Here is a 22,936-nt window from a genome sequence, read left to right on the forward strand (position 1 = left end):
AACCCTCCCCGCCCAGCCCGGCCTCTCCACGTGCTCCCCGCCTCGCCGCCGCGGCCACAGCCACAGCCGAAACCGAGACCCCCAAAACCAGGGGGTGACCGGAGCGCGCGCGCGCTTAAACCCCACGCGGTCCCCGACGCGCCCCCGGTTCCGCTCCCCTTTCCGCTCCGCTTGTCGCCTTGCTCCGCCCCGCCGCCGCCGCCGCGCGCGACCCCCGTGCCGCTCCTCGCCCCGGCGCCGCCGGCGAGGGCGCCGCCGCATCGGTAAGTTCGCCTCCTCGGTTAGTTGCCCGCGTGGCTGGTCTGGGCGCTCTCGGCTGCGCGCTCCGGTGGTCGTCGCTGGGGTTGGGTTGGGTTGGGGGGGGGGTGGTTCGAGGAGGGGTTCGCGCGGTCTCGTCGGCCAGCCCGCGCCGCCGCCGCCGCCGCCGCCCGAGTTCTCCGTCCGGGTGTGGGGTTTAGCCGTTTGGGAGGATTGGTTTCCGGATTTCCCCCTTTGGTGGTGCTGCTGCTCGAGCTAGGGGGCGTTTCGGGAGGGGATTCGAGAGTTCCGTCGGAGCGTTGCCTGGATGGTCCGTGTTCCTCAGCTTCGTGCTGGGGATCTTCGTTTAGGGGCGAATCTCTCCCGGTGCTGGTGCGATTTAGCAGGGATTTCGTGCTGCGGGAGTGTAGGATTTCGTGCCTTGGTGGTTCGATTCGGGGGGGGGGGGGGGGCGATTTTAGAATGTCGCGGGATTTGGGGCTGGATTAGTGATCCGAATCGCATTGTTTGCTCCGCTTTCCCCTTTGCGCGACTAGTACAGTTATTTTGTGGAGCTGGCTGCTGGTCTAATGCGCCTGGTGCCTCGGGAGTCGTGCGTACCCTTTCGGCCATTTTTGCTCCGGTTTTTCCCCAGCCCATCTCGCATTGTTGCTTCTGGTGAGCTCTGGAGGTTTATATTGGCGGTCCTTTGTGCCGGAGCTGCAGATTTAGGGTGTTGCTTAAGTATGTGAAGTTCACAGCCGCCAATAGCTACCTGTGTAGTCCTTCCTCGCCCTTTAATTTCGTATAAGCTCTTCGTATAGGGGTTTAGGAGACTGAAGATATTTCGGGTGGTTTGGAGGTTTAGGGGTGATGGTTTGGTGTTGCTTTAGTGTGCTTAACTCTGCCAATTTGGGGGCTGCTTCAGGCTCTTAGGTCGTAATGCTGCAGAGTCCCCTGCTGCTACCACCGGAGGCTGTTTATCTGTAATTGGGTAATTCTGCATAGTCTTTTCCCCTTTGTATGCGGTATATTCTCCGTTGAGGTTTAGGAGGTTGTTTTGAGAGATATTTTTGAGTGGTTGAGTGGAGGTTCAGGGGTCGTGATTCGGTGCTGAATTGATTAACCTTTTGCCCATCCCATCTTCCTTGGTAATAGTGCCCATGTCGCTTTCGCCTTATTTGTCAGCTCCTAGTGTCCGGTTAAGTAGATACTTTTCCCATTTACTGGCGTACACCTTCTGATATTGTCAAATGTTACTGCGGTGCAGGAGCAGCAGATCTGTGCGTGGGATTGCTGTCCTTCCCCAACAATCACCTGCCGCCCCAGTATCCTGCCGCTAATTGCCCGCAGCTGGTGATTTTGTTCTTCATTCTCCTCGGTATTTGCATCTTGGACTCTCTATCTCCTCAAGCTGCTTAGCTATTTCAGTGATTTTTGTTCCTGTGTTATCTAGACATGGTGAAATTGGGTTTGCCAACAGTGATGTGAAATTTCTGTGAGTGCTTTATTTGCTTTGATTATATCCAATGTTTACAGCGGAATACTCCATCTGTTACATGTCAGTTTAGAGGTTGTCCCAAATATAAGCACTAAATGGTTCTGGGGCTGGTCTTGCTTGTGATTTGTGCTGATGATGGTTAGCTGTTGAGTAATATTGCCATATCAAATAGATAACCTAATGCGACTATATTGTGTTTTGTTGTAATTCCCAGTTCCTATGGTTAGATTGATTTTTATTCTTACTCTTCTTGCAAGTCACTTGCCTATTTGCCTTGGGCATGAGAAATACCAAATGGAGATACATTAGCTATAAGCTACTTTCATGATAGTATCATTTCTATCTTGGCACTAATCATACCATTTTTTGGTTAACATTGTTAAACTGCTTTGTAGTTTTTGATTTTTCTAGATAATGGCTGTTAATAAGTGATTAGTCTTGTGCTTCTACACAGCTTAGGGTGCAGAGCAGCAGAGGATGACACACATCTGTTTCTTAGTGCATGATCTTCTGTTAATATTGAGTGTGTCCTTCGTCATGTCTTCAGAATGACTTGACAACAATCTGTTATATGACCTGTTATAGTTCCACTCAAAGCAGTAGGTGTACTCAGTTGCCAGAGCATAATGTATATTATAGCAATCTAGTGTGCTTGAATTCTGTGCATGTCTTAAAAAGGAAGTTATCCTGCTATTGATTGCTGTGACTTTATAGCTTAACCATCTGTGGACCCTATTAGTACAGTATGCTGCTTGATTCAATAAAAACTGTGGCTTGCGTTCTATTTATATATTTGCCGCATGCCATTCTGAACACAAATGAACACTTTGTCTGATATGCTGAAAACAGAACCCCAACTCTTGAGTCTGCCTGGCCGAACCATTTTACACCACTTTTGCTTTGAGCTGTATGAAAGTATGCCCCCTTATCTTTGTGTTTTTTATAACTTGTCTTGCTTATTGGCCATTCCACATATTTCCTTGATTCTGTGCTGCTGGTGGGCTTCCTGCGTTTATTTGCTAGTTCTTGACATGACTGACTAATGTTAAAATTTTACAGGAAGACATGGTGAAAACTCCGCGATCTCCTGTTACCACAGGTCTAGTTCTTAATTATCTAGTTTACTTGTTTTGGACAGCTTCAATGTTTATACTATTAATGTTTAAGTGTATGGCATGATTTTGTTCACACAATGTTGAGGAATATGCTGTAATATGTATGGTTTTATTCTCAGTTGATTACCCCTCTACTTTTATGGAAGTCCAAAATGCACCATTTATTGCAAAACCTGGTATTTGTTACACCTGCTGTGCCAAAGTTTGAAAAACATTTTGATTTCACCCTCGGAGCTGGCAGTGGTTTTGCATATGTAGTATTAGCTTGGGCTCAATATATCAAGGCGTTCTGTTTACTTTCTTCAACTTTTGCTTGTGCATAGTTGTGGCAGTGGCAATGAAATATGTCGAGGTGGCTGTCTCACTCGAAATCTCCCTGTTTTGCTTGCCTTATCTTACTCAACTAGATGTAGCAACCATGGCCATTCTAGGTGCATCAGGAGGCAATGACAAGCTTTGGAGTGTGATTCTGATAGTGGCAATGGTGAGCACAGCCATCATTGGCGGGGATGGAGCAACATGTACTAGCCATGAAGTAGCATTTGCCAGTTGGCACATATGGTCGTTAGCATGGTGATTCAGCCAAATTGTTTACTAGATAATGATAGCTTCGCTATTCACCAACAAATGAAGCAATGTAACAACCACATGATAAGCCACTTTATATACGTGTAAGAAATGTTTCTAAGAATTTATTCTTCAAAATGAATCTTTATGCGATATCTTTTATGATAAGGAAGAATTGGCAAACGCAAGATACCATATACTCTGGTACCTATTATCAAAAGGGAAAAAGAACTATTGCCGTAGCATTATTGGTCGCAGAGGATTTTGAGACCTGAGCATTAGCTTTATGCCAAACCCTGCTACTGCACCTAAAATCTCTAAAGTGGAAATAATCATAATGCATAGAACAATGTAGGTAGTGGATTAAATGAGTCTCACAGGTAATAAGGAAATTTCATTTAGACTAATCGAATCTATTTTTCTTTTTACAGAAATTTTATGCATCGATGGAAATTAGAATATCCAGGTTCAATTGTTCAGTAATTGAATTCAGAAAACAAATTTAGTTCTAGTTTAACAAATTTCAAAATTCTTCTCATGAGAATCAACTTTGATGTTAGCTCAAAGCACGTTGAGACTTTTGAATTCATTTTTTTTATTTGGAGTTCCAAAATCATCTGGATTTTTCTGTTTGGATCCTAGCAATTTAGGACTACTTAATTGTTTTTAGATTGAATGCATTATGCAACTAATATAAATGCTTACCTTTTCATTCTGGGTACTGACCAATGTTTTGTTTATTTTCTGTCAAAATGTTTCCTATTATATAGTATTTTTGAGGAAAAGTGGTTGTGTCATTGAAAACAATAGCAGTTAAGTTATATACCAGTAAAAGTTTGTCACTCTTTAATACCATCAAAGTTTGCTTTTTTTTAAACATGTTTACCACTCCATCTCTGTTAGAACTGTTTTCTTGTTTCTGTTTATTTCTATTCATAGAATTATAAGTTCCCTTGATTGCCCATCATACAACCTGCCAGCGCATACTGCCTCCTCTTACACTAGAGTTCAGTCCTCTGCTGTGTTTTAATAAGCTTTGGCATCGTTGATGTCACGAAACTTGAGGCAGGCATCTACTGATCTCCACCTTGAACCATGACATTTCTTCTTCCCTAAGGTTCTAAAATTCTTCTCCACCTCGGTTTCCTGCCATGCCATTCTTCATTGCTTTCTCATATCTTTCCTAGATTCCACTGATTTCCTTAGAACAAAAGTAGGTACCTGTTGTTGCATTTTTAAGCTCCACCCACGCAAATACTAAAAAACAAGCTCCGCAAGCATCTTCTCCCCTATCAGACAGGTGGAATGCACAGTGACCACGCAAGCGTGCTGAACCAGCCTCCCCTGTCCTGTGTTCTGACTGCACTGCGCACCTCTGACTTTTCCACCTATCAAAATATATAAAAAAACTTATAGGACCAATGCCCAATGTCATGCAAGGTAAATGATGTCTATGCGGAGTTGATTGTCCTTCCCAAGGTGTGTGTGGAAGTTTCGGTTCATGTTCTAGGTGGCTGGAAACGCTGTCATTCCTGTCCCTACTACCGGCTGCCCCATTTCTGTCTATCTCCCTCCCCTAAGATCTTGCCCATACATGGCCTACCTAACAGCTCATATGCGACGAGGGTTAAGAACAACTGTTGGGCTTTGGTGACGTGTAACAACCAGTGTTAGCTGGATACACGTGTCCTAATTCTTTTGCCGAGTCAGAAACCCAGCACCTGTATTGGATCCCAAGTGGTATTTGCCTTGCCCCCTGAAAAAATACCAAATTGGATGCCTGAACCCTTGCTGGACACTGACACCTGCATCCATGTCCATGTAATGCTGGTTACAACTTGGCTGTAAAGTACATGACAATTATGTGCACATTTATCCACACTGAATGGTAGTGCCAACTGATCAGAATTTTTATTTCTGAATTTCACACGAACTGTTGGGGTTGATATTATCACACTATTACAACTATTATAAACACAAGGGTACAGTGAGTTTGTTAACTATGTTGCAAACCATTTGTTGTAATGTATATTTCTTTTCTTGGAGGGTGGATTGGTAGATTGAACATGTAGACTTTGTGCGGCTTTCCAATGGTTTTTACAGAAGTACATATTTCCTTTTTAAATTTTGGTTTGGCTAAATATCTTCTACCTTTTAGAATATGGGCTTCCTGATGTAATATCGTGACTCATGTAGTTTTAGATTGGATAAATGAAGTGCTATTTGCAGCTGTATTTTGATACCACTAATTATATACTGGAAGTAGTCAAGAAGTTTCGTATATTTGTTGTTGAATGGTCTTTGGTCTTAAATATTTTTCTCTTGCTGCACTTTAACTTTTTACAGCCTATAATTTCAAGTCATTGATAGCGAGCATTAATAACTGCTTGATGTTTGGCGAGCATTTATTCTGTTTCTTAAATCTATTCAGTTACCTAAACCTTCCCTTTGGTTGAATTTGTGTTTGTCTGCGTGCTTCATCTCCGTGTCCTGAGTCCTGTATGTTGCATTATTTATCCATACCGATGTGTTCAGTACTCTTATTATAAGTTTTGTTCCCTATATAATTGATTCATATGCTGAACGATCAATTTCCAGGGACAAGAAGGTGCAGAGCAAAGCCACAAATGAAGGAAGAGAAATCCATTGAAAACAGCAAACTGCAGAATGGATCTCAGGATGCAACACAAGAGGTGCACCATGGAGTTGAAAACGGTGATGGGCATGTTACCCGCAAGAGACCAAGGAGAGCAGCAGCCTGTTCTGATTTCAAAGAGAAATCCGTACGCTTATCTGAAAAAACATCTGTTGTCAAGGTCAAGAAGAATCGGATGGAGGAGGAAGAAATAGATGCTGTCAATCTGACAAAACTTGGACCAGAAGATCCACCACCTTGCCGGAAGTTGATTGATTTCATCTTACATGATGCTGAAGGGAATCCACAACCCTTTGAAATGTCAGAAATTGATGACTTCTTCATAACAGCTCTTATCATGCCCATGGATGATGATCTAGAAAAAGAGCGTGAAAGAGGAGTACGCTGTGAAGGATTTGGGCGAATTGAGGACTGGAATATTTCTGGTTATGATGAAGGTACTCCTGTAGTGTGGTTGTCAACAGATGTTGCTGACTATGAATGTGTGAAACCAGCAAGCAATTACAAATCTTACTTTGACCACTTCTATGAAAAGGCTCAGGTGTGTGTTGAAGTTTTCAAAAAGCTTACAAGATCAGCTGGTGGGAATCCTGACCAGGTTCTGGATGAATTACTTGCCAGTGTTGTCCGTTCAATTAATGCCATGAAAGGATATAGTGGGACCATGAGCAAAGATTTGGTGATCTCCATTGGGGAATTTGTATACAATCAACTTGTTGGATTGGATGAGACATCAGGCAATGATGACGAAAAGTTTGCTACCCTGCCAGTTCTTCTTGCTCTTAGAGATCAGTGCAAATCGAGGGTGGAATTGACCAAGATGCCATCCAACATCTTGAATTCAAGTCTGAAAATTAAGGACGTAGAGTGTGAAGAGATAGCAGAAGACGATGATGCAAAATTAGCTAGGTTACTGCAACAAGAAGAAGAATGGAAAATGATGAAGAAACAGAGGGGTAGACGTGGAACACCATCCCAGAAAAATGTTTACATCAAAATTAGTGAAGCTGAGATTGCCAATGACTATCCTCTTCCTGCATATTATAAACCAGCTAACCAAGAAATGGATGAATACATATTTGATAGTGATGACAGCATATTTTCTGATGATGTGCCAGTGAGGATTCTCAATAACTGGGCTCTGTACAATGCAGATTCCAGGCTTATATCTTTGGAATTAATCCCTATGAAGTCAGGAGCAGAAAATGATGTAGTTGTCTTTGGGTCTGGTTTCATGAGAGATGATGATGGCAGTTGCTGTTCCACAGCTGAGTCTGCGAAATCATCTTCTTCCTCCAGCAAAGCTGACCAATCGGATGCAGGAGTCCCTATTTATTTAAGCCCAATCAAAGAATGGCTTATAGAATTTGGTGGCTCAATGATTTGTATAACCATTCGGACTGATGTGGCCTGGTAAATACCTCACTACCTCAGCCACTTTCTTTCAGCACACTACAATATGCAACTGTTAACTGTGTATTGTCACGGTTGTTTCACTGGATCCTACATACCATTTGGCCATAGCTTATAGTGCCCTTTCATTTATACTCCATTAACTTATATTTGACTTGTGATTGCAGGTACAAGTTACGCCAACCAACTAAGCAATATGCTCCATGGTGTGAGCCTGTGTTGAAAACAGCAAGGCTTGCTGTCAGCATCATCACCCTGTTGAAAGAGCAAAGTCGTGCTTCAAAGCTTTCTTTTGCTGATGTCATAAAAAAAGTAGCTGAATTTGACAAAGGGAACCCAGCATTTATATCGTCAAACATCGTACTAGTTGAGAGGTACATTGTGGTGCATGGACAGATAATACTCCAGCAGTTTGCAGATTTTCCAGATGAGACTATCCGTAGGAGTGCATTTGTCAGTGGGCTTTTATTGAAGATGGAACAGAGGAGGCATACAAAGTTAGTTATGAAGAAAAAAACTCAAGTAATGAGGGGAGAGAATCTGAACCCAAGTGCAGCAATGGGCCCAGCATCAAGAAGAAAAGTGATGCGTGCAACAACAACCAGGTTGATCAACAGGATCTGGAGCGATTACTATGCACATCATTTCCCTGAAGATTCCAAGGTGGGAGATGGAAATGAAACAAAAGAAGTTGATGATGAACAAGAAGAAAATGAAGATGAGGATGCTGATGCTGAAGATGAGGTGCATATTGAAGAGGAAAAGATCTCCAAGACTCCATCCACACGGTCCCGGAAGTTGCTGTCACAATCCTGTAAAGAAATTAGATGGGAAGGTGAAATATCTGGGAAAACATTATCTGGTGAAGCTTTATACAAATGTGCTTACGTCCGAGAACTCAGAATATCTGTTGGAGGAACAGTGGCACTAGAAGATGATTCAGGAGAAGCAGTCATCTGTTTTATTGAGTACATGTTTCAGAAAAATGGTGGTGCAAAAATGGTTCATGGAAGGATGCTACAAAAAGGTTCCCAGACGATTCTTGGCAATGCTGCAAATGAGAGGGAGGTTTTCTTAACCAATGATTGTTTAGAATTCAAATTAGATGACATCAAGGAATTGGTGACTGTTGATATCCAATCAAGGCCTTGGGGTCACAAGTATAGAAAAGAGAATTCTGAAGCTGATAAAGTTGAGCATGCAAAAGCAGAAGAGAGGAAGAAAAAGGGCCTGCCAATGGAGTATTTCTGCAAAAGCTTATACTGGCCTGAGAAGGGTGCCTTCTTCACCCTTCCCCGTGATAAAATGGGTCTTGGTAGTGGTGTATGTAGCTCTTGTGATCACATAGAGTCAGATTCTGACGAATTGAAAGTGCTCTCAAAGACCAGCTTCATCTATGGAAAGGTTACATATAATGTCAATGACTTTTTATACATAAGACCTGATTTTTTCTCTCAAGACGAGGATCGTGCAACCTTCAAGGCTGGCAGAAATGTGGGCCTAAAGCCCTATGCAGTTTGCCATCTATTGGCCGTCCCTGAAGGAGCAGGATCTAAAAAGCTCGATCCAGCATCAACAAAAATCAGTGCTAGAAGATTTTACAGACCAGATGACATTTCATCAGCCAAAGCTTATGCATCCGACATCAGAGAGGTTTGCTGCTTTTACCATTTCTTGCATGTTTTGGTTATCTTATTCTAAAAACCATTGCTACTTTCTGTCCTCAAACATGTATAAGCAAAATCCAGAGTTCTGAGACGGGCCATTTTGTTTTCTTTCTTGTTAACGTTTGTTTGCTCAATTCAGGTCTACTATAGTGAAGATATAATTGATGTTCCTGTGGATATGATAGAGGGAAAATGTGAGGTTAGGAAGAAGAATGATCTGCCAAGTTCAGACCTTCCAGTGATGTTTGAACATGTATTTTTCTGTGAACTTATCTATGACCGTGCCACTGGAGCTCTCAAGCAGGTTAGTTGTATCTAAGTTTCTGTTCTGATTCAGTAAGTGGTGGTTTTGACAGTTAACTGAGTGTATATTGCATATCTGGAGCAGTTGCCTCCAAATGTTAGGCTCATGTCCATGGCGCAAAAGACACCTGGTGCTTTGAAAAAGAACAAAGGAAAGCAGATCTGTGAGACTGACCAAGTAGATTCAGGTAAATGGGTTGATGTGCCAAAAGAGAACCGTCTAGCAACTCTTGACATTTTTGCTGGCTGTGGAGGTTTATCAGAAGGGCTGCAGCAAGCTGGTATGTATTATTACCACCGATGCTGTATAACATGAACATGATGACTTTCAAACAAAACTTTTCCTCATTGTTCAATACTGTAGGTGTATCTTTTACAAAATGGGCAATTGAATATGAGGAGCCTGCTGGTGAAGCATTTAGCAAAAATCATCCTGAGGCTGTGGTGTTTGTAAATAACTGCAATGTGATTCTAAAGTAAGTACAAATTGTTTGGTGCCATTATTAATTTTTTATTGTTGGATCTGAGTCCATGACAAATACTTTGTGATCATGCAGGGCAATTATGGATAAATGTGGGGAAACCGATGATTGCATTTCAACTTCTGAAGCTGCTGAACAAGCAGCAAAACTTGCTGAAGAGAACATTAGTAACCTTCCAGTACCTGGTGAAGTAGAATTCATAAATGGTGGTCCTCCGTGTCAGGTTTGTTATTATCTACACTTAAGCCAGAACATCATCAGTCACTCGGTTCAGTTTTGTTGATCAGTTATTTGAATTGTTATCCTTCTTTCCTCAGGGATTTTCTGGGATGAATAGATTCAACCAAAGCCCATGGAGCAAAGTTCAGTGCGAGATGATTCTAGCATTCCTCTCATTCGCAGAGTATTTCCGACCCAGATTCTTTCTCTTAGAAAATGTTCGGAACTTTGTTTCGTTCAACAAAGGGCAGACATTCCGACTAGCAGTTGCATCTCTTCTGGAGATGGGATATCAGGTTTTTGTTCTGTTCATTCATTGTATACTAAGACCTATAGCCTACATTTTTTGTGGTGATTTGGATCTGTATACTTAGAAGTTGTTTGCCATTTGGTTAGGTCCGTTTTGGAATTCTAGAAGCGGGGGCGTTTGGTGTTGCTCAGTCTAGGAAAAGGGCGTTCATTTGGGCTGCTGCACCTGGAGAGACTCTTCCTGATTGGCCAGAGCCAATGCATGTGTTTGCTAGCCCTGAGCTGAAGATAACACTGCCTGATGGCCAATACTACGCAGCTGCCAGAAGCACTGCTGGTGGAGCGCCTTTCCGAGCAATAACTGTTAGAGATACAATTGGGGATCTTCCTAAAGTGGAAAATGGTGCCAGCAAACTCACTCTTGAGGTAACTACTGCTCCAACCCATCCATTTTTGTTTCTTTCCGAGAGTTATATGCTAAATGAGCTCCTTGTTATCTTGTGCAGTATGGAGGTGAGCCTGTGTCTTGGTTCCAGAAAAAGATTAGAGGGAATATGATGGCACTGAATGATCACATATCTAAGGAGATGAATGAGCTGAACCTCATAAGGTGCCAACACATTCCAAAACGACCAGGTTGTGACTGGCATGACCTGCCTGACGAGAAGGTTGTTCTAAACTCTCTTGTTGCATCTCCTCTATTTCTGTTGCTGGACACCTTCCTGCTGTCCATGGAATACTAACTCTCTTGCTATGCTCACAGGTGAAACTGTCAAATGGGCAGATGGCAGACCTGATACCTTGGTGCCTGCCGAACACTGCCAAGAGACACAATCAGTGGAAGGGTCTGTACGGGAGGCTGGACTGGGAGGGCAACTTCCCCACATCTGTCACAGATCCGCAGCCAATGGGCAAGGTCGGCATGTGCTTCCACCCTGAACAGGACAGGATCATCACAGTCCGTGAATGCGCCCGGTCTCAGGTACATTGCTGGACATTGTTCTCCATTTTTGCAAAGGAATGACAATTACCCTCAGGATTACCTCTGTTTAACACGATTGAATCTTGGGCTGTGCAGGGCTTCCCTGACAGGTATGAGTTCGCAGGCAACATTCAGAGCAAGCACAGGCAGATCGGCAACGCTGTACCCCCGCCTCTTGCCTATGCGCTTGGGAGGAAGCTGAAGGAAGCCGTTGACGCCAAGTGTCAGGTGGTTGGTGTGGCTGCGGCTGCACCATGAGAAGTACTCTGGTGACCTGTGAAGCTAAGCGCTGAGGTTGTCCTACCTTATGAGAAGTTTTCCTCCGGTGACCCATGAAGTTAAGCGCTGAGGTTGTCGTACCTTAGAAATAGCAAAGAACAGAGTAATATGTACTGTAGTAACTATGCGAATTGGTTGCGAGGTTTTATCCTAGTCGTGTGCCCCCCCCCCCCCCCCCCCCCCCCCCCCGGGGAGTATATGCTAGGTAAGTGTTGATTGCAACCCTGATTCAGGGTAGAGGTATTTAATAGTACCTCATTCATTGTCTTTTCAGTTGCCGCACTCATATGAGCACTGTGGTTTTTTTTCTGATCTTAGAGCTAGGTTTTTTGAGTACATGTCCATCTGTTTCTCATTCCTTCACATAGAGCAGTGCTGGCGAAAGCACGACTGCAATATGAATGGTCATTTTTGTCGTCGTGATGCAACTTGCAATGTGATTTTTTTTATCGAATATGCAAGAGAGTTGTGTATCTTTCGATTAAGGTAGAAAAGGTTTCATACAACTCTCAATTGCGCTACTGTGACATCAAAACTGATTACAGCAAGAACAACAACTGGAGAAGGACAGCGGCCATCGGCCTGTCGAAGCTGACTACTCCCGTACTAACAACCAAGTTTCTGAGCTCCGGCATCGATCTAAAGCTAGCCATGCTGCGTGATGACAGCCACAACCTGTGTCACCGTAAGTGAGTCACCGTAAGTGAGACCCGGCGAAATACTCGTGCGTTACTTTCTTTCCAAATTTCCCAGGTGACTAGGGCGAAAAGGCTGTTGAAGCCTTTTCTCTTGTCGCCTGACCAGCTGCTGCGGAGGAGACGCCACCATTCTTGCAAAGAGAGGTCGGCCGGTTGTGCTGGAAGATACGTATGCAACGCGTCTAGAATAGTCCACCAGACTTGCCGAGCAGGAGATGAACAAATGGTTGCTTGTCTCAGGTTCCTGGTCACATAGAGGGCAATTAAGATTAGTGTCAAGACCGTGCCGACGCCACCGGTCTGCAGTCCAGTGTCTCCCAGATCAGGCCGTGCCCGTCCAGCTGCCCATCCGCTGACCAACGCCGAAGGATCTTGTCCTCGACGTCCCGCTGCAGGGCGAAGTCGTCCAGCAGATTCCAGAGGTTGAGGTACTCAGATATCGCTTGTAGTGAAAGCCCCCCGGTCGCCGAAGCCATTGCACCTCCAGTTCCTGTCGAGCAGCGCTTCGGCGACCGTCTGCGTATTGCGCGTTCTCCTGCCGACAAGAGCGATCAAAGCCGGTGCAATGGCTTCCAACGAACGCCCTTGAAGCCAGTTATCAGACCAGAATAGAGTAGAGCGACCGTCGCCGATTTGCACCGAGATGGAGGAACGGAAGAACGCCTGGCAAGGGCAGCTCAGACCAGGCGCGTTCCCGATCAGTGCGCTGCAGCCATAGCCACCTAGTTTGCAGGGCGAAGCCAGCGAGCCGCAGGTCAGTGACGCCCAGTCCGCCAAATTCAACCGGCCGACAGACGATCGGCCACGCCACCAAACACTTCCCCCGAGTTGATCCATCTTTGCCCGTCCAGCGCATCAATTCCAAGGGTTGTAGCGCCCCCATTGCTGTTGCTAGCTTGAACATCGGCGATAGAGAGTCTCCTTGTCGCACGCCACGCATGTGCTGTATCGAATCTCCTGGCCGACCGTTTAGGAGGACGCATGAGGAGGCCAGGACGATAGGATGGCTGCGATCCATCTGCGCCAGCGAATGCCGAGCCCCCCCCCCCCCCCCCCCCCCCCCCCCCAGGCGTTGAGCAGCTCGAGTAGAAAGGACCAAGAAACGGTACGGTGTCAAGTGCCTTCGAGATGTCAAGTTTGAGGAGCAGTTTTGGAATTTTCTTCTTGCGCAAAAGCACTGCGGCCCTTTGCACGTACTTGAAATTATCCTGGATCGTCCTGCCTTTGATGTAAGCATTTTGATTAGCAATCAGCTTCTCTAACTCCGGCGCTAGCCTGATGGAGAGCAATTTGGACAGCAACTTGCCGAAGCTGTGAACCAGTGTGATTGGGCGATAGTCCTTTGGCTCACAGGCGTCATGTGTCTTCGGCAGCAGTACGATTAGTGCGTTGTTGAGTAGGCCCAGGTTCCGACTGTCGCCGGCGACGAAGGCATTAACGGCGTTAATGATATCGTCCTTGATGATGGGCAATGTGAAATTTATTCTGCTAGAACATACTCCATCCAAAAAAGCAAGTCATTCTACGAATTCTACTATAGATTAACAGGGACTAAAATTATTTTTGTTGCTCCTATTTATAGGTATATTTAGCATTAATTGATTATTGCATGTACATGCACAGACTAAATGTGGCAAAATAACTTATTTTTGAGATTAATTTTGAATCATAGAATGATTTTTTAGGACAGAAGAAGTAAAAGAAAATTATACAAATTGGAGTTATCAAAAGGAAGATACTACATAATTGTATATAAGTGCTTTAAACAAAAACTTCTGTCATTGCAAATGGAGTCAAAGAAAAGCTGAAAAAAAACTATTAGAGTAAGAGTAGCAACATGTCACCAGGGCCCATTGGTGTGTGTGTGTGTGGGGGGGGGGGGGATGTGCCCATAGATGTGTGATTTTAAAGAAGTTACTCCTTAGGCAGTTTTACCATGTAATGTACCCTTTATTATTGCAAAGAACTTATCAGTAATGCGAAATTTTGATACAAAATTCACAATAAATGCACATGATCTACCTATAACTGTATAATCCAATTTTTAGGCTATTAAAACGCCCACGTCGGCCGGCATGCGGGAAACGCGATGTCGTGGACCCACCTATCGGCGAAGCTGAGGGTGCACCGGGCGGCGTAATTGTGCAAATCTGAGGAAAAAAGAATTTACATATTACCGCGATCAGAGCTATCACTACAGTACATGCCCATAAACATTGTACTCCCTCCCTTCCAAATTATAAGACATCCCAAGAACCTTGGAGAGTCAAAACAATCTCAAATTTGACCAAAATTATAGAAAGAAATATAAAAATTTTGTGATATCAAATTGATGTACTATGAAAATATAACTAATAAAGAATCTAATAGTACTTAGTTTATATAATAAATGTCATTATTCTTATATAAATTTGGTCAAACATAAAAATCTTTGACTCTACAAAATTGTTGGAATGTCTTATAATTTGGAACGGAGGGAGTACGGCCACAATATCTGTTGCCGCAGAACAGAACAGAGCATATACGGTGGCAGTATTGTACTCCATACATATGTTGTGATGCATACTTACTGGTTGCCACACGCACAACCATGGTCATTCATTTATTTGTTCACAGAATCATAAATATAAGTGTAGCAACACAACCGTTGAGCACACCACTCCACACAGACACAGCTGAAAGCTCACACGCCACAGCAGTACAGCACACATCACAAGCACACCAGACAGGAGCACAGCAACTGGCAGCAGCAAGCATGAGGTCATGTCTCATGCTCTGCTGTTGCAAGAACTGAAGGCTGGCTCTTGCTTTTATTTCTCCACAGCTCCAGACAGAGCGCGCAGGTCTGTCTGGATCACACACACCATCTTCTCCAGCAAGATGGCATGGTAACACACTTCCATTCTGAGGTCCGGCGATGGACAGACGGTTCGATCCATCCAGCTAGGAACCAAAGCAAACCGATGCAGACGCAGACCACTGCACACGGGCGCAAGCAAAGCAGGCATCCATGTCACCGATCTCTCAGACTCTTACACAGAACGAACAAAACAATCAAGCAGACTTGGAAGCAGAATCGATCAGCAGCAGGAGATGGAATGAGGGGTCACCCGCTGTCAGGAGATCCGACGAAGGGCCGCCCAGCCAGGATTACCGCCCACCTGCACAGGGAGTTGGAGAGGTGAGCAAACAAAAGCACGTCAGAGCAGGAGTGGCTACTAGTGATCTATCGGTTGACATCATACTGTACATACTACTAGTGGCATGATCTGGTTAGTTTCAGAAAAAAACTGAACTCGTGGCATTCCAAGAGATATACCTGACTACCTGAGCACGGAGCCCCTGAGCATGGTCTTCTTGTAGTACCGCGAGTGGGTCGGCTTGTAGTGGCTCGGCCGTGAGTCACCGTCGCACTCCAGCCTGTCCCACCACTCCTTCTCGCAGTCGCTCTCCCCTGCCTTGCTGCTGCCGCTGACGTCCGGAAGGCGCGTGAGGCTCCAGCAGCCTCTGATCTTGACGGTCTCGAGGGGTAGTGCTGCCGCCGCTCTTGATTGCTTCATCTTTGCTATAGCCAGCAGTAACAGCAGGACAAGCTGGGGAGGAAACCTCCACATATCCCTCACGAGAACGGTCATAGACTGACTCAAGTGAAAAAAGGAGCCTTGAATCCCTTACAGAAATGTCCCAATCCAAGTCACTGATCGGTCGTCGATTGCCACACTCATGTGGCGCTGCTGATGCTGCAGTTTGTGTAGCGGCGACAGTACTACCCCTTTGGCCTAGTTCTCCCCTCCTATAACTGGCACTTGATGACGCTGACTGCGTGGTGTCGATGAGCACCTTAAACTTGTCATCTGGAATTCCAAGAAAACCTGGCCACAAGATTGCACAGAGCTTGTCACAGTCAAGCAGACGAAGCTCATCAATGCGCCAGCCTGTAATTGCACTGAGGTTTAGTGTTTTCACTGCCGTGCCCGAGACGTCCAGGGTGTCGACAGACATCCTTCCTCCTAAGAACAGGTTCTTCAGTTTAGTGCACCCTCTGAAGGACATCTGTCGCAAGTCTGCTTCACATCCATCAACAATGACACTCTCCAGGCAGCTGCTGCTGCTTATCAGTCCAGAAATTTTCTTCACGGGAGAAAAGGGATTGGTATCGTTTCCTGAAAAGTCAAGGAGCTCCATCTTATTCATCTGTGAGAGCAACAAGTCATCTTCCGAGCAGCTGCACTGGAGTTCAGACTTTGTTATCCGGAGCTTTCGGATGTTAGGCAATCGTCCCTGCAGCTGCCCCATGTCCCGTTCCTTGGCCTTGCATCCCATCACGTTTAGCTTCCTCAGCTCATCCATGAGGTCCATCATCTGTGCAGACAAGATCTGATCACAGTGCGTGTAGCGGCGTAGCGCACGTCCAGCACCCACAGCCTCTGAAAGAACCGGTGGACAGCCTCCTTGTCCTCTATCCTGCCTGTGCTGATCCTGGTGTCTTGGCAATGGTCAAGCCATAGGAACCTGACGCTGTGGCAGTGGCAGAATGGAGGTGATTGGAAGGCGAAGGTGCAGCGTGAGATCTTGAGAACAGCAAGGTTGTCCGAGTAGTGCTGTGGAACATGTCTCCATTGGGGATTACTCCGGCAGGGACCCAAGTGAACCCATGAGTTGGTGAGCTCCAATATGCCCTTGCCCTGCTCTCGACAAACAACCTTGCTACGTGAGTCAAGGTCGAAAATTGATGGTAGTCCGCATCCAGTCTCATCTCACCCTGCAGAGCATCAACAGCTCTCCAGAACCCATCATCGGCGCCGTCGTCGTTGCTCCTCTCTTCTTGTTGGAGCTGCTGTAGGATGCCGTCGCACACACAATAGTTGGCGCTGTGGGTGGCTAGATCGTAGTCAATCCAGTGGCTGTGCAGCTCCATGATGTACATGATGTACAGGATGCACTCGACAACCTGTGCAGGCTGCAGATCCACGACGCTGCTACGGCGATTGCGAGTGCCAGTGTTGTTAGTCTTGCAGGCTCCAACCATGTCCAGAGCCTCCTGGTTCACGAGGTAGGGCCAGAGCTCTGGTCCGTCTAGCTTCTGGGCGGCAGAGAGGAAAGCATTGGTTGCTCCTGCACTCTTGATGGCCATGTCAACTTTGGCCCGCGGCTGGAGCCGGAACCGCCCTTGGAATGTCCAGAGGACCTTGTTGGTTGAGAACAAGGTTTTAAATAGCCGGCTATAGCTTCCGCTATAGACGACTATAGCTTCTAGGAAGGCCAAACGCTATGACATTTAGCCCGCTAAATGTCGGCTATAGCCCGCTAAACGCCGTAGCGGCAGCTCTGCCGCTAAACATCTTAGCCGGCGATTTAAAACCTTGGTTGAGAACCACCCTACAAGCGGGAAGCCACACAGACTGGAAGATCGACCTCCTCGCCGCTGCCGTTGTGGAAAATCACCACGAATCTGCGGTTGAGCTTCTGAATGTGCCGGTACATCTCCTCAACGACTGGTTGCACCTCAGCGCGCGAGCCCTGGGGCACCCCCTTGAAGTCGTCCTCCTCGTCCTGCCTGTCCAGTGTTGGAGTTCGCCGGGCGTCGGAACGCCGGCGACGAAGGCGGAGCGAGTGCGAGAGAGAACGAGTGCGAGAGAGGTTTTGGTGCTGCGGAAGTAGCAGCATTTTTTGACTCTATTCAACAACTTAAATAGGGTTTACAAAGCTTGATCGCGACCACGATCTCCTATAGGCTCGTGCCATCCCACGAGCGAGATCCAGGCGGCGTTGTGCATCTACATGCAAGGAGAAAAGACCGGGCAACATGCCCACGACTTGACGCGCCCATGCAGGGGCCCATTATTCTCTAACAGACTCGCTAACTGACTAACTGAAGAATGACCGTGCGATGGAGTATGCAACATTTCTCCCCCCTAATCTTGAGCACGGTCACCTGGAACTTGAACGCCGATCATGTCTCGCAGCTTCTGAAAACGAACACGCCCGAGCGCCTTAGTGAGGACATCAGCCAGCTGCTGCTCTGTCTCCGTGTAACTGAGGACAATCCGGCCCTCATCAACACACTCCCCGATGAAATGGTAACGAACATCAATGTGCTTGCTCCGGTCGTGGAAGACGGGTTCCTGCTGAGAGCTATGGCAGACTGGTTGTCCACCAAGAGCTCTGGCGCGCCAAACTCCCCCCCGATCATATCGGCCAGGAGTCGAGCGAGCCACACTCCCTGACAAGCCGCGGCAGATGCAGCGATATACTCCGATTCACACGAAGATAAGGCCACAACCTTTTGCTTGGACGACTGCCAGGTGATAGGGTTGCCGGCGAGGAAGTAGATGATGCCGCTGGTGCTCTTGCGCGCATCGACATCGCCGGCCAGATCAGCGTCGCTGTACCCCGACCAACTTGGGCTTCTCTTCTTCCTGCCTGGTGTAGTGGAGTCCATAACCCCGTGTGCCTGCAACATATCTCAGCACACGCTTCACGCCAGTGAGATGATCTTCGTGTGGGTCTTCCATGAACCTGCTCAGATACCCGACCGAGAAGGCAAGGTCTGGCCGGGTATGGAGCAGGTAGCGCAAGGCGCCAATAACCCTTCTGTACTCCGTGGCATTCACCTTCTCTTCTGTGCTTGACTTGCTGAGCTTGAGACGGCTCTCCATGGGCATAGTACTGGCGTTGCAAGACGCCAGCCCACAGCGCTCGAGCACCTTGCCAGCGTAGCCCGATTGACACAGAACGATGCCATCGGCTCCCTGTTTGACCTCGATTCCAAGATAATAGGAAAGAAGGCCAAGATCACTCATCTGGAACTTCATCTTCATCTCCTGCTTGAACGTCACAATGTCGTCCCCGCTGGCACCGGTGATGATCAAGTCGTCGATGTAGACGCCAACGATCAACCGGCGGCCGCCTCTGCTGCGCGTGTAGACACCATGCTCAGCGCCGCTCCTCTGGAAACCAAGGGACACTAAGGTGTCGTCGAGCTTGGCATTCCAGGCCCTGGGTGCTTGACGAAGACCGTACAACGCCTTGCGGAGGTGTAGGACCTTGTTCTCGCTGCCGGAGATGACGAAGCCAGGCGGTTGCGCGACGTAGACTTCTTCCTTGAGGTCGCCGTTCAAGAATGCGCTCTTGACGTCCATGTGGTGGACCTCCCACCTCTGGTGCGCCGCCAGAGCCAGCATGGTGCGCACGGACTCCAGTTGAGCGACTGGAGCAAAGACTTCATCGAAGTCGACCCCAGCCTGCTGCACGTAGCCCTTTGCGACGAGGCGCGCCTTGTGTCGCACGACATTGCCGTTCTCGTTGCGCTTGATCTTGTACACCCACTTCAAGCCGATCGCACGATGTCGGGCGGGGAGCTCCACCAACTCCTAGGTGCGATTCTCCTCGATGGCCTTGATCTCGTCACGCATTGCCTCGCGCCAGCTCTCCTCCTGTTCTGCTTCACGGAAGCTTGCAGGTTCATCAACAGAGGCGATGTTGAGGACGTCGTCGTACCCTCGGTGTGCCAGGCCGGGAACAGACGCGTCGCCCAAGATGTTGTTGACGGTGCGGAACCGAAGCGGAACGTCGTTGTCGTGCTCTGCATCAAGATCATCGTCGAGTACCTCAATTGGTGGCGTGGCCAGCTGCACTGCAGGAGGTGCCGGGGAGATTGTAGGTGCCGGAGAACCCCCATGCGGTGCAGCACCCGGTGGCGTGTGCGGTGTTGATGGAGAGGCTGACGCAGGCGACGATGCGCGCGCGGGAGACGGAGACGGTGTCGCTGCTGGCGTGGTGGTCGTCGTCGTGGTCTCGGTGATTTGCTCGACGGTGAAGGGCTCGTCGTCCACAGAGGACTCCCCAGCTTCACCACCCCAGCTCCATTGAGCTGCTTCGTCGAAGACGACGTCACGGCTGATGATGACGCGGCGGCTGATGGGGTCGTAGCACCGGTAGGCCTTGGAGCCAGGCTCGTAGCCGACGAGGATCGTCTTCTGGCTTCGGTCGTCCAGCTTCTTCAGGTTGGGGCGTGTGATCTTGACATGTGCGATGCAGCCGAACGTGCGGAGGAAGTGCACCGCCGGCCGCTCTTCAGGTTGGGGCGTGTGATCTTGACATGTGCGATGCAGCCGAACGTGCGGAGGAAGTGCACCGCCGGCCGCTCTCCATGCCAGGCTTCATAGGGTGTCTGGCCGTCGAGCGCGCGCGTGGGCGCCCTGTTGAGGATGAAGACAACGGTGGACACCGCCTCGCCCCAGAAGTACCCCGGCAAGCCCTTGGTCTTCAGCATGCAGCGCGCCATGGAGAGGATGCTCTGGTTGCGCCGCTCCACTACCCCATTCTGTTGGGGAGAGTAGGGAGCGGTGAGGTGGCGTTCGACGCCGTGCTCGGCGCAGTACTGCCCAAACTCTACGGACGTGAACTCCCCCCCACGGTCAGTGCGGAGCGTCTTCAGCCGGCGCCCAGTCTCCACCTCCACAGCTGCCTTGAAGTTCTTGATGGCAGTAGGGGCTTCATCTTTGCTCGAGAGCATGCGCACCCACATGAACCGGCTCATGTCATCAACAAGGAGCAGGAAGTACTTGTTACCGCTTGGGGTGGCTGGATTGACCGGGCCGCAGAGGTCGCCGTGCACAAGGTCGATGGCATGCTCTGCTCTATACTTCGCCTACGCCGGGAACGATGCGCGCCGCTGCTTGCCGATGAGGCACCCATCGCACACCTGATCCACCTGATCCAGGAGTGGCAGGCCGCGCACCATCTGTTGCGCCGCCATCTTCTTGAGGGAGATGAAGCCGAGGTGGCCGAATCGCGCATGCCAGAGCCACGCCTGCTCGAAGGCGCGCGCGGACAAGCACACGGGATGCCCAATGTTGAGGTGGAGATGGTAGAGACGCGCCGGACTCCGGGTCACCTTGGCGAGAAGGCGACGGCTGGGGTCGTGGATGGTCAGCACACCGGAATCGAGGACGACGCGGCAGCCCGTCTCCTCCAACTGACCGAGACTGATGATGTTCGCCTTGAGCTTGGGGATGTAGTAGACCCCGTCAGTGCTCGATGCTCGCCGTTCTTGCAGATGAACACAATGGTCCCGCGCCCCTCGATCTCCACCACGGAGCCGTCGCCGAACCGGACGTTGCCGCACACCTTGGAGTCAAGCTCGGCGAAGGCATGGCGGCAGCCGGTCATGTGGTTTGTGGCCCCAGTGTCCAGGACCCAGAGGTGATCGTCTCCCTCCTCGCTGGGCCCCAGATCCGCGTGGACCTTCTGCTCGACGACGACGACGCCGCGCTCTGACGGCGGCGGTGGTGGAGTCTGAGCACTTGGGGGCAAATCAGTGCCCCTTTTCTTGCGGCAATCAGTGACTGAATGGCCTTGTTTCCCGCAATAGTAGCAGACAACGCGCTCGGGCGGCGGCGGCGGCGGAGCCTGAGCACCCGAGGGGGGTTCGGTGTTGAGGACGACGCCATGGGCCATTAGCAGAGCCTGGTCCTCCTCCTCTTCTTGGGCCACAAAGGCCTGGGCCTGATCACACTTCTTCTTGCGGCATTCAACGGCCCAATGGCCCTTCTTCCCACAGTAGTCGCAGACGTCCGTTGGGCCTGCCTTGGACGCGGACGCCTTGCCGCCGTCTTGACCGCTCCCGCGCGGCGGCTTGCCGCTGTTCCGGCGCTCGCGGCCACCAGATCCCGCGCCGGAACTGCTGCCGTCGCGTTTCTTCATGCGGGCGGTCCACTCCTCCTCCGTGAGAAGCAGGCGGCCGGCGCTGTCCTTCCCACCAGACACCTTCTTCTTGTGTCGCTCGACGGCGCGCAGGTGTCCAGTGGCTTCCTCCAACGACAGAGAGTTCAAGTCGAGGAGGGTCTCCATGGAGATCGCCACGCTCTCCAGTTTCTCCGGCACTTCATGCAGCATCTTCTTCACCACCTCCTTCTCCGTCACGGGATCCCCGAGAACTCGCAGTTCATTTGCCAAGGTGTTAATACGCAAGGCGAAATCTTCTACAAGCTCACCGGGTTTGAACGTGATGTCGGCGAAGTCCTGCCTCAGCTTCTCGGCGTTTGCCTCCTTGACTCGATCGGCGCCCATCCGCATCAAAAGGATCGCGTCCCACGCCTCGCGCGCAGTCCTCTTGACGGCCAGCCCTGCCCTCATCTCCTGAGGCACAGCTCGAAGGAGCGCGGCCAGAGCTTTGCGGTCGGTAGGAAAATCGCCGTCGCCGGACTCGATGACGTCCCACAGCTCCGCCGCCTGGAGGTTCACCTTCATGACAAGTGACCAGTCGGTGTAGTCGTTGCGGCCGAGGACCGGGTAGACCACAGTTGAGGTCGACTTCTCGATGACGCGCTCGGTGACGGTGTCGGCTCGGTGGCGCGGACGTCGTGGCGGCGGCGATGGCGAACGACGGCGAAAGCGGCACGGTGGAGACGGCGTGTGGCCCGGCTGGAGGTCCGGCGCGGAACTGCGCGACATGTTCGGCGTCGGTGGGAACCTTGGCTCTGATGCCAGATGTTGGAGTTCGCCGGGCGTCAGAACGCCGGCGACGAAGGCGGAGCGAGTGCGAGAGAGAACGAGTGCGAGAG

General features: G+C 48.9%; 3 protein-coding genes across 6 annotated transcripts; 1 reads left to right on the forward strand and 2 right to left on the reverse strand.

Moving 5' to 3' along the window:
- Positions 1-219: 219 nt before the first annotated feature.
- On the forward strand, positions 220-12,068 carry LOC120664153 (DNA (cytosine-5)-methyltransferase 1B-like). 2 transcript variants are annotated; one of them, XM_039943197.1, is made up of 14 exons: positions 220-263; positions 1,508-1,618; positions 2,798-2,837; positions 6,019-7,489; positions 7,657-9,142; positions 9,296-9,460; positions 9,545-9,740; positions 9,824-9,935; positions 10,017-10,164; positions 10,259-10,456; positions 10,557-10,835; positions 10,916-11,077; positions 11,173-11,391; positions 11,488-12,068. In XM_039943197.1, exons 3-14 carry the CDS (start codon positions 2,804-2,806, stop codon positions 11,647-11,649), a joined length of 4,632 nt encoding a protein of 1,543 aa, XP_039799131.1. In that variant the 5' UTR covers positions 220-263; positions 1,508-1,618; positions 2,798-2,803; the 3' UTR covers positions 11,650-12,068. The 2 variants fall into 2 exon arrangements, with proteins under 2 accessions (XP_039799131.1, XP_039799125.1); XM_039943191.1 differs by lacking the exon at positions 220-263 and having other exon boundaries at positions 1,466-1,618.
- A 2,866-nt stretch (positions 12,069-14,934) lies between these two features.
- LOC120664162 lies at positions 14,935-17,566 on the reverse strand. Of its 3 annotated transcripts, XM_039943220.1 has the most exons (3): positions 15,688-17,566; positions 15,479-15,529; positions 14,935-15,347 (listed from the first exon to the last, which is right to left on the reverse strand). In XM_039943220.1, the coding sequence occupies exon 1, from the start codon at positions 16,728-16,730 to the stop codon at positions 15,771-15,773; it is 960 nt and encodes a 319-aa protein (XP_039799154.1). In that variant the 5' UTR covers positions 16,731-17,566; the 3' UTR covers positions 14,935-15,347; positions 15,479-15,529; positions 15,688-15,770. The 3 variants fall into 3 exon arrangements, 2 of the variants coding, with proteins under 2 accessions (XP_039799154.1, XP_039799146.1); XR_005670793.1 differs by having other exon boundaries at positions 14,935-15,529; positions 15,623-15,688; XM_039943212.1 differs by having other exon boundaries at positions 14,935-15,529.
- Positions 17,567-21,021: 3,455 nt separating this feature from the next.
- LOC120695008 lies at positions 21,022-22,826 on the reverse strand. The gene is made up of 2 exons (XM_039978338.1): positions 21,354-22,826; positions 21,022-21,267 (listed from the first exon to the last, which is right to left on the reverse strand). The coding sequence occupies exons 1-2, from the start codon at positions 22,824-22,826 to the stop codon at positions 21,022-21,024; spliced, it is 1,719 nt and encodes a 572-aa protein (XP_039834272.1).
- Positions 22,827-22,936: the final 110 nt, after the last annotated feature.

Source organism: Panicum virgatum, chromosome 2K (genome assembly GCF_016808335.1).
Source record: "Panicum virgatum strain AP13 chromosome 2K, P.virgatum_v5, whole genome shotgun sequence".
Lineage (NCBI taxonomy): Eukaryota > Viridiplantae > Streptophyta > Magnoliopsida > Poales > Poaceae > Panicum > Panicum virgatum.

What these genes read in the sequence shown, in the direction of transcription:
- LOC120664162 (XM_039943220.1), bottom strand. Translation starts at nt 16,730, where the DNA reads ATGATGGACCTCATGGATGAGCTGAGGAAGCTAAACGTGATGGGATGC.
- LOC120695008 (XM_039978338.1), bottom strand. Translation starts at nt 22,826, where the DNA reads ATGTCGCGCAGTTCCGCGCCGGACCTCCAGCCGGGCCACACGCCGTCT. An exon ending in GGCGAACATCATCAGTCTCG is followed by an intron (nt 21,268 to 21,353) that starts GTCAGTTGGAGG and finishes CTTCTCGCCAAG; the next exon opens with GTGACCCGGAGTCCGGCGCG.
- LOC120664153 (XM_039943197.1), top strand. Translation starts at nt 2,804, where the DNA reads ATGGTGAAAACTCCGCGATCTCCTGTTACCACAG. An exon ending in GCGATCTCCTGTTACCACAG is followed by an intron (nt 2,838 to 6,018) that starts GTCTAGTTCTTA and finishes ATCAATTTCCAG; the next exon opens with GGACAAGAAGGTGCAGAGCA. An exon ending in ATTCGGACTGATGTGGCCTG is followed by an intron (nt 7,490 to 7,656) that starts GTAAATACCTCA and finishes TTGTGATTGCAG; the next exon opens with GTACAAGTTACGCCAACCAA.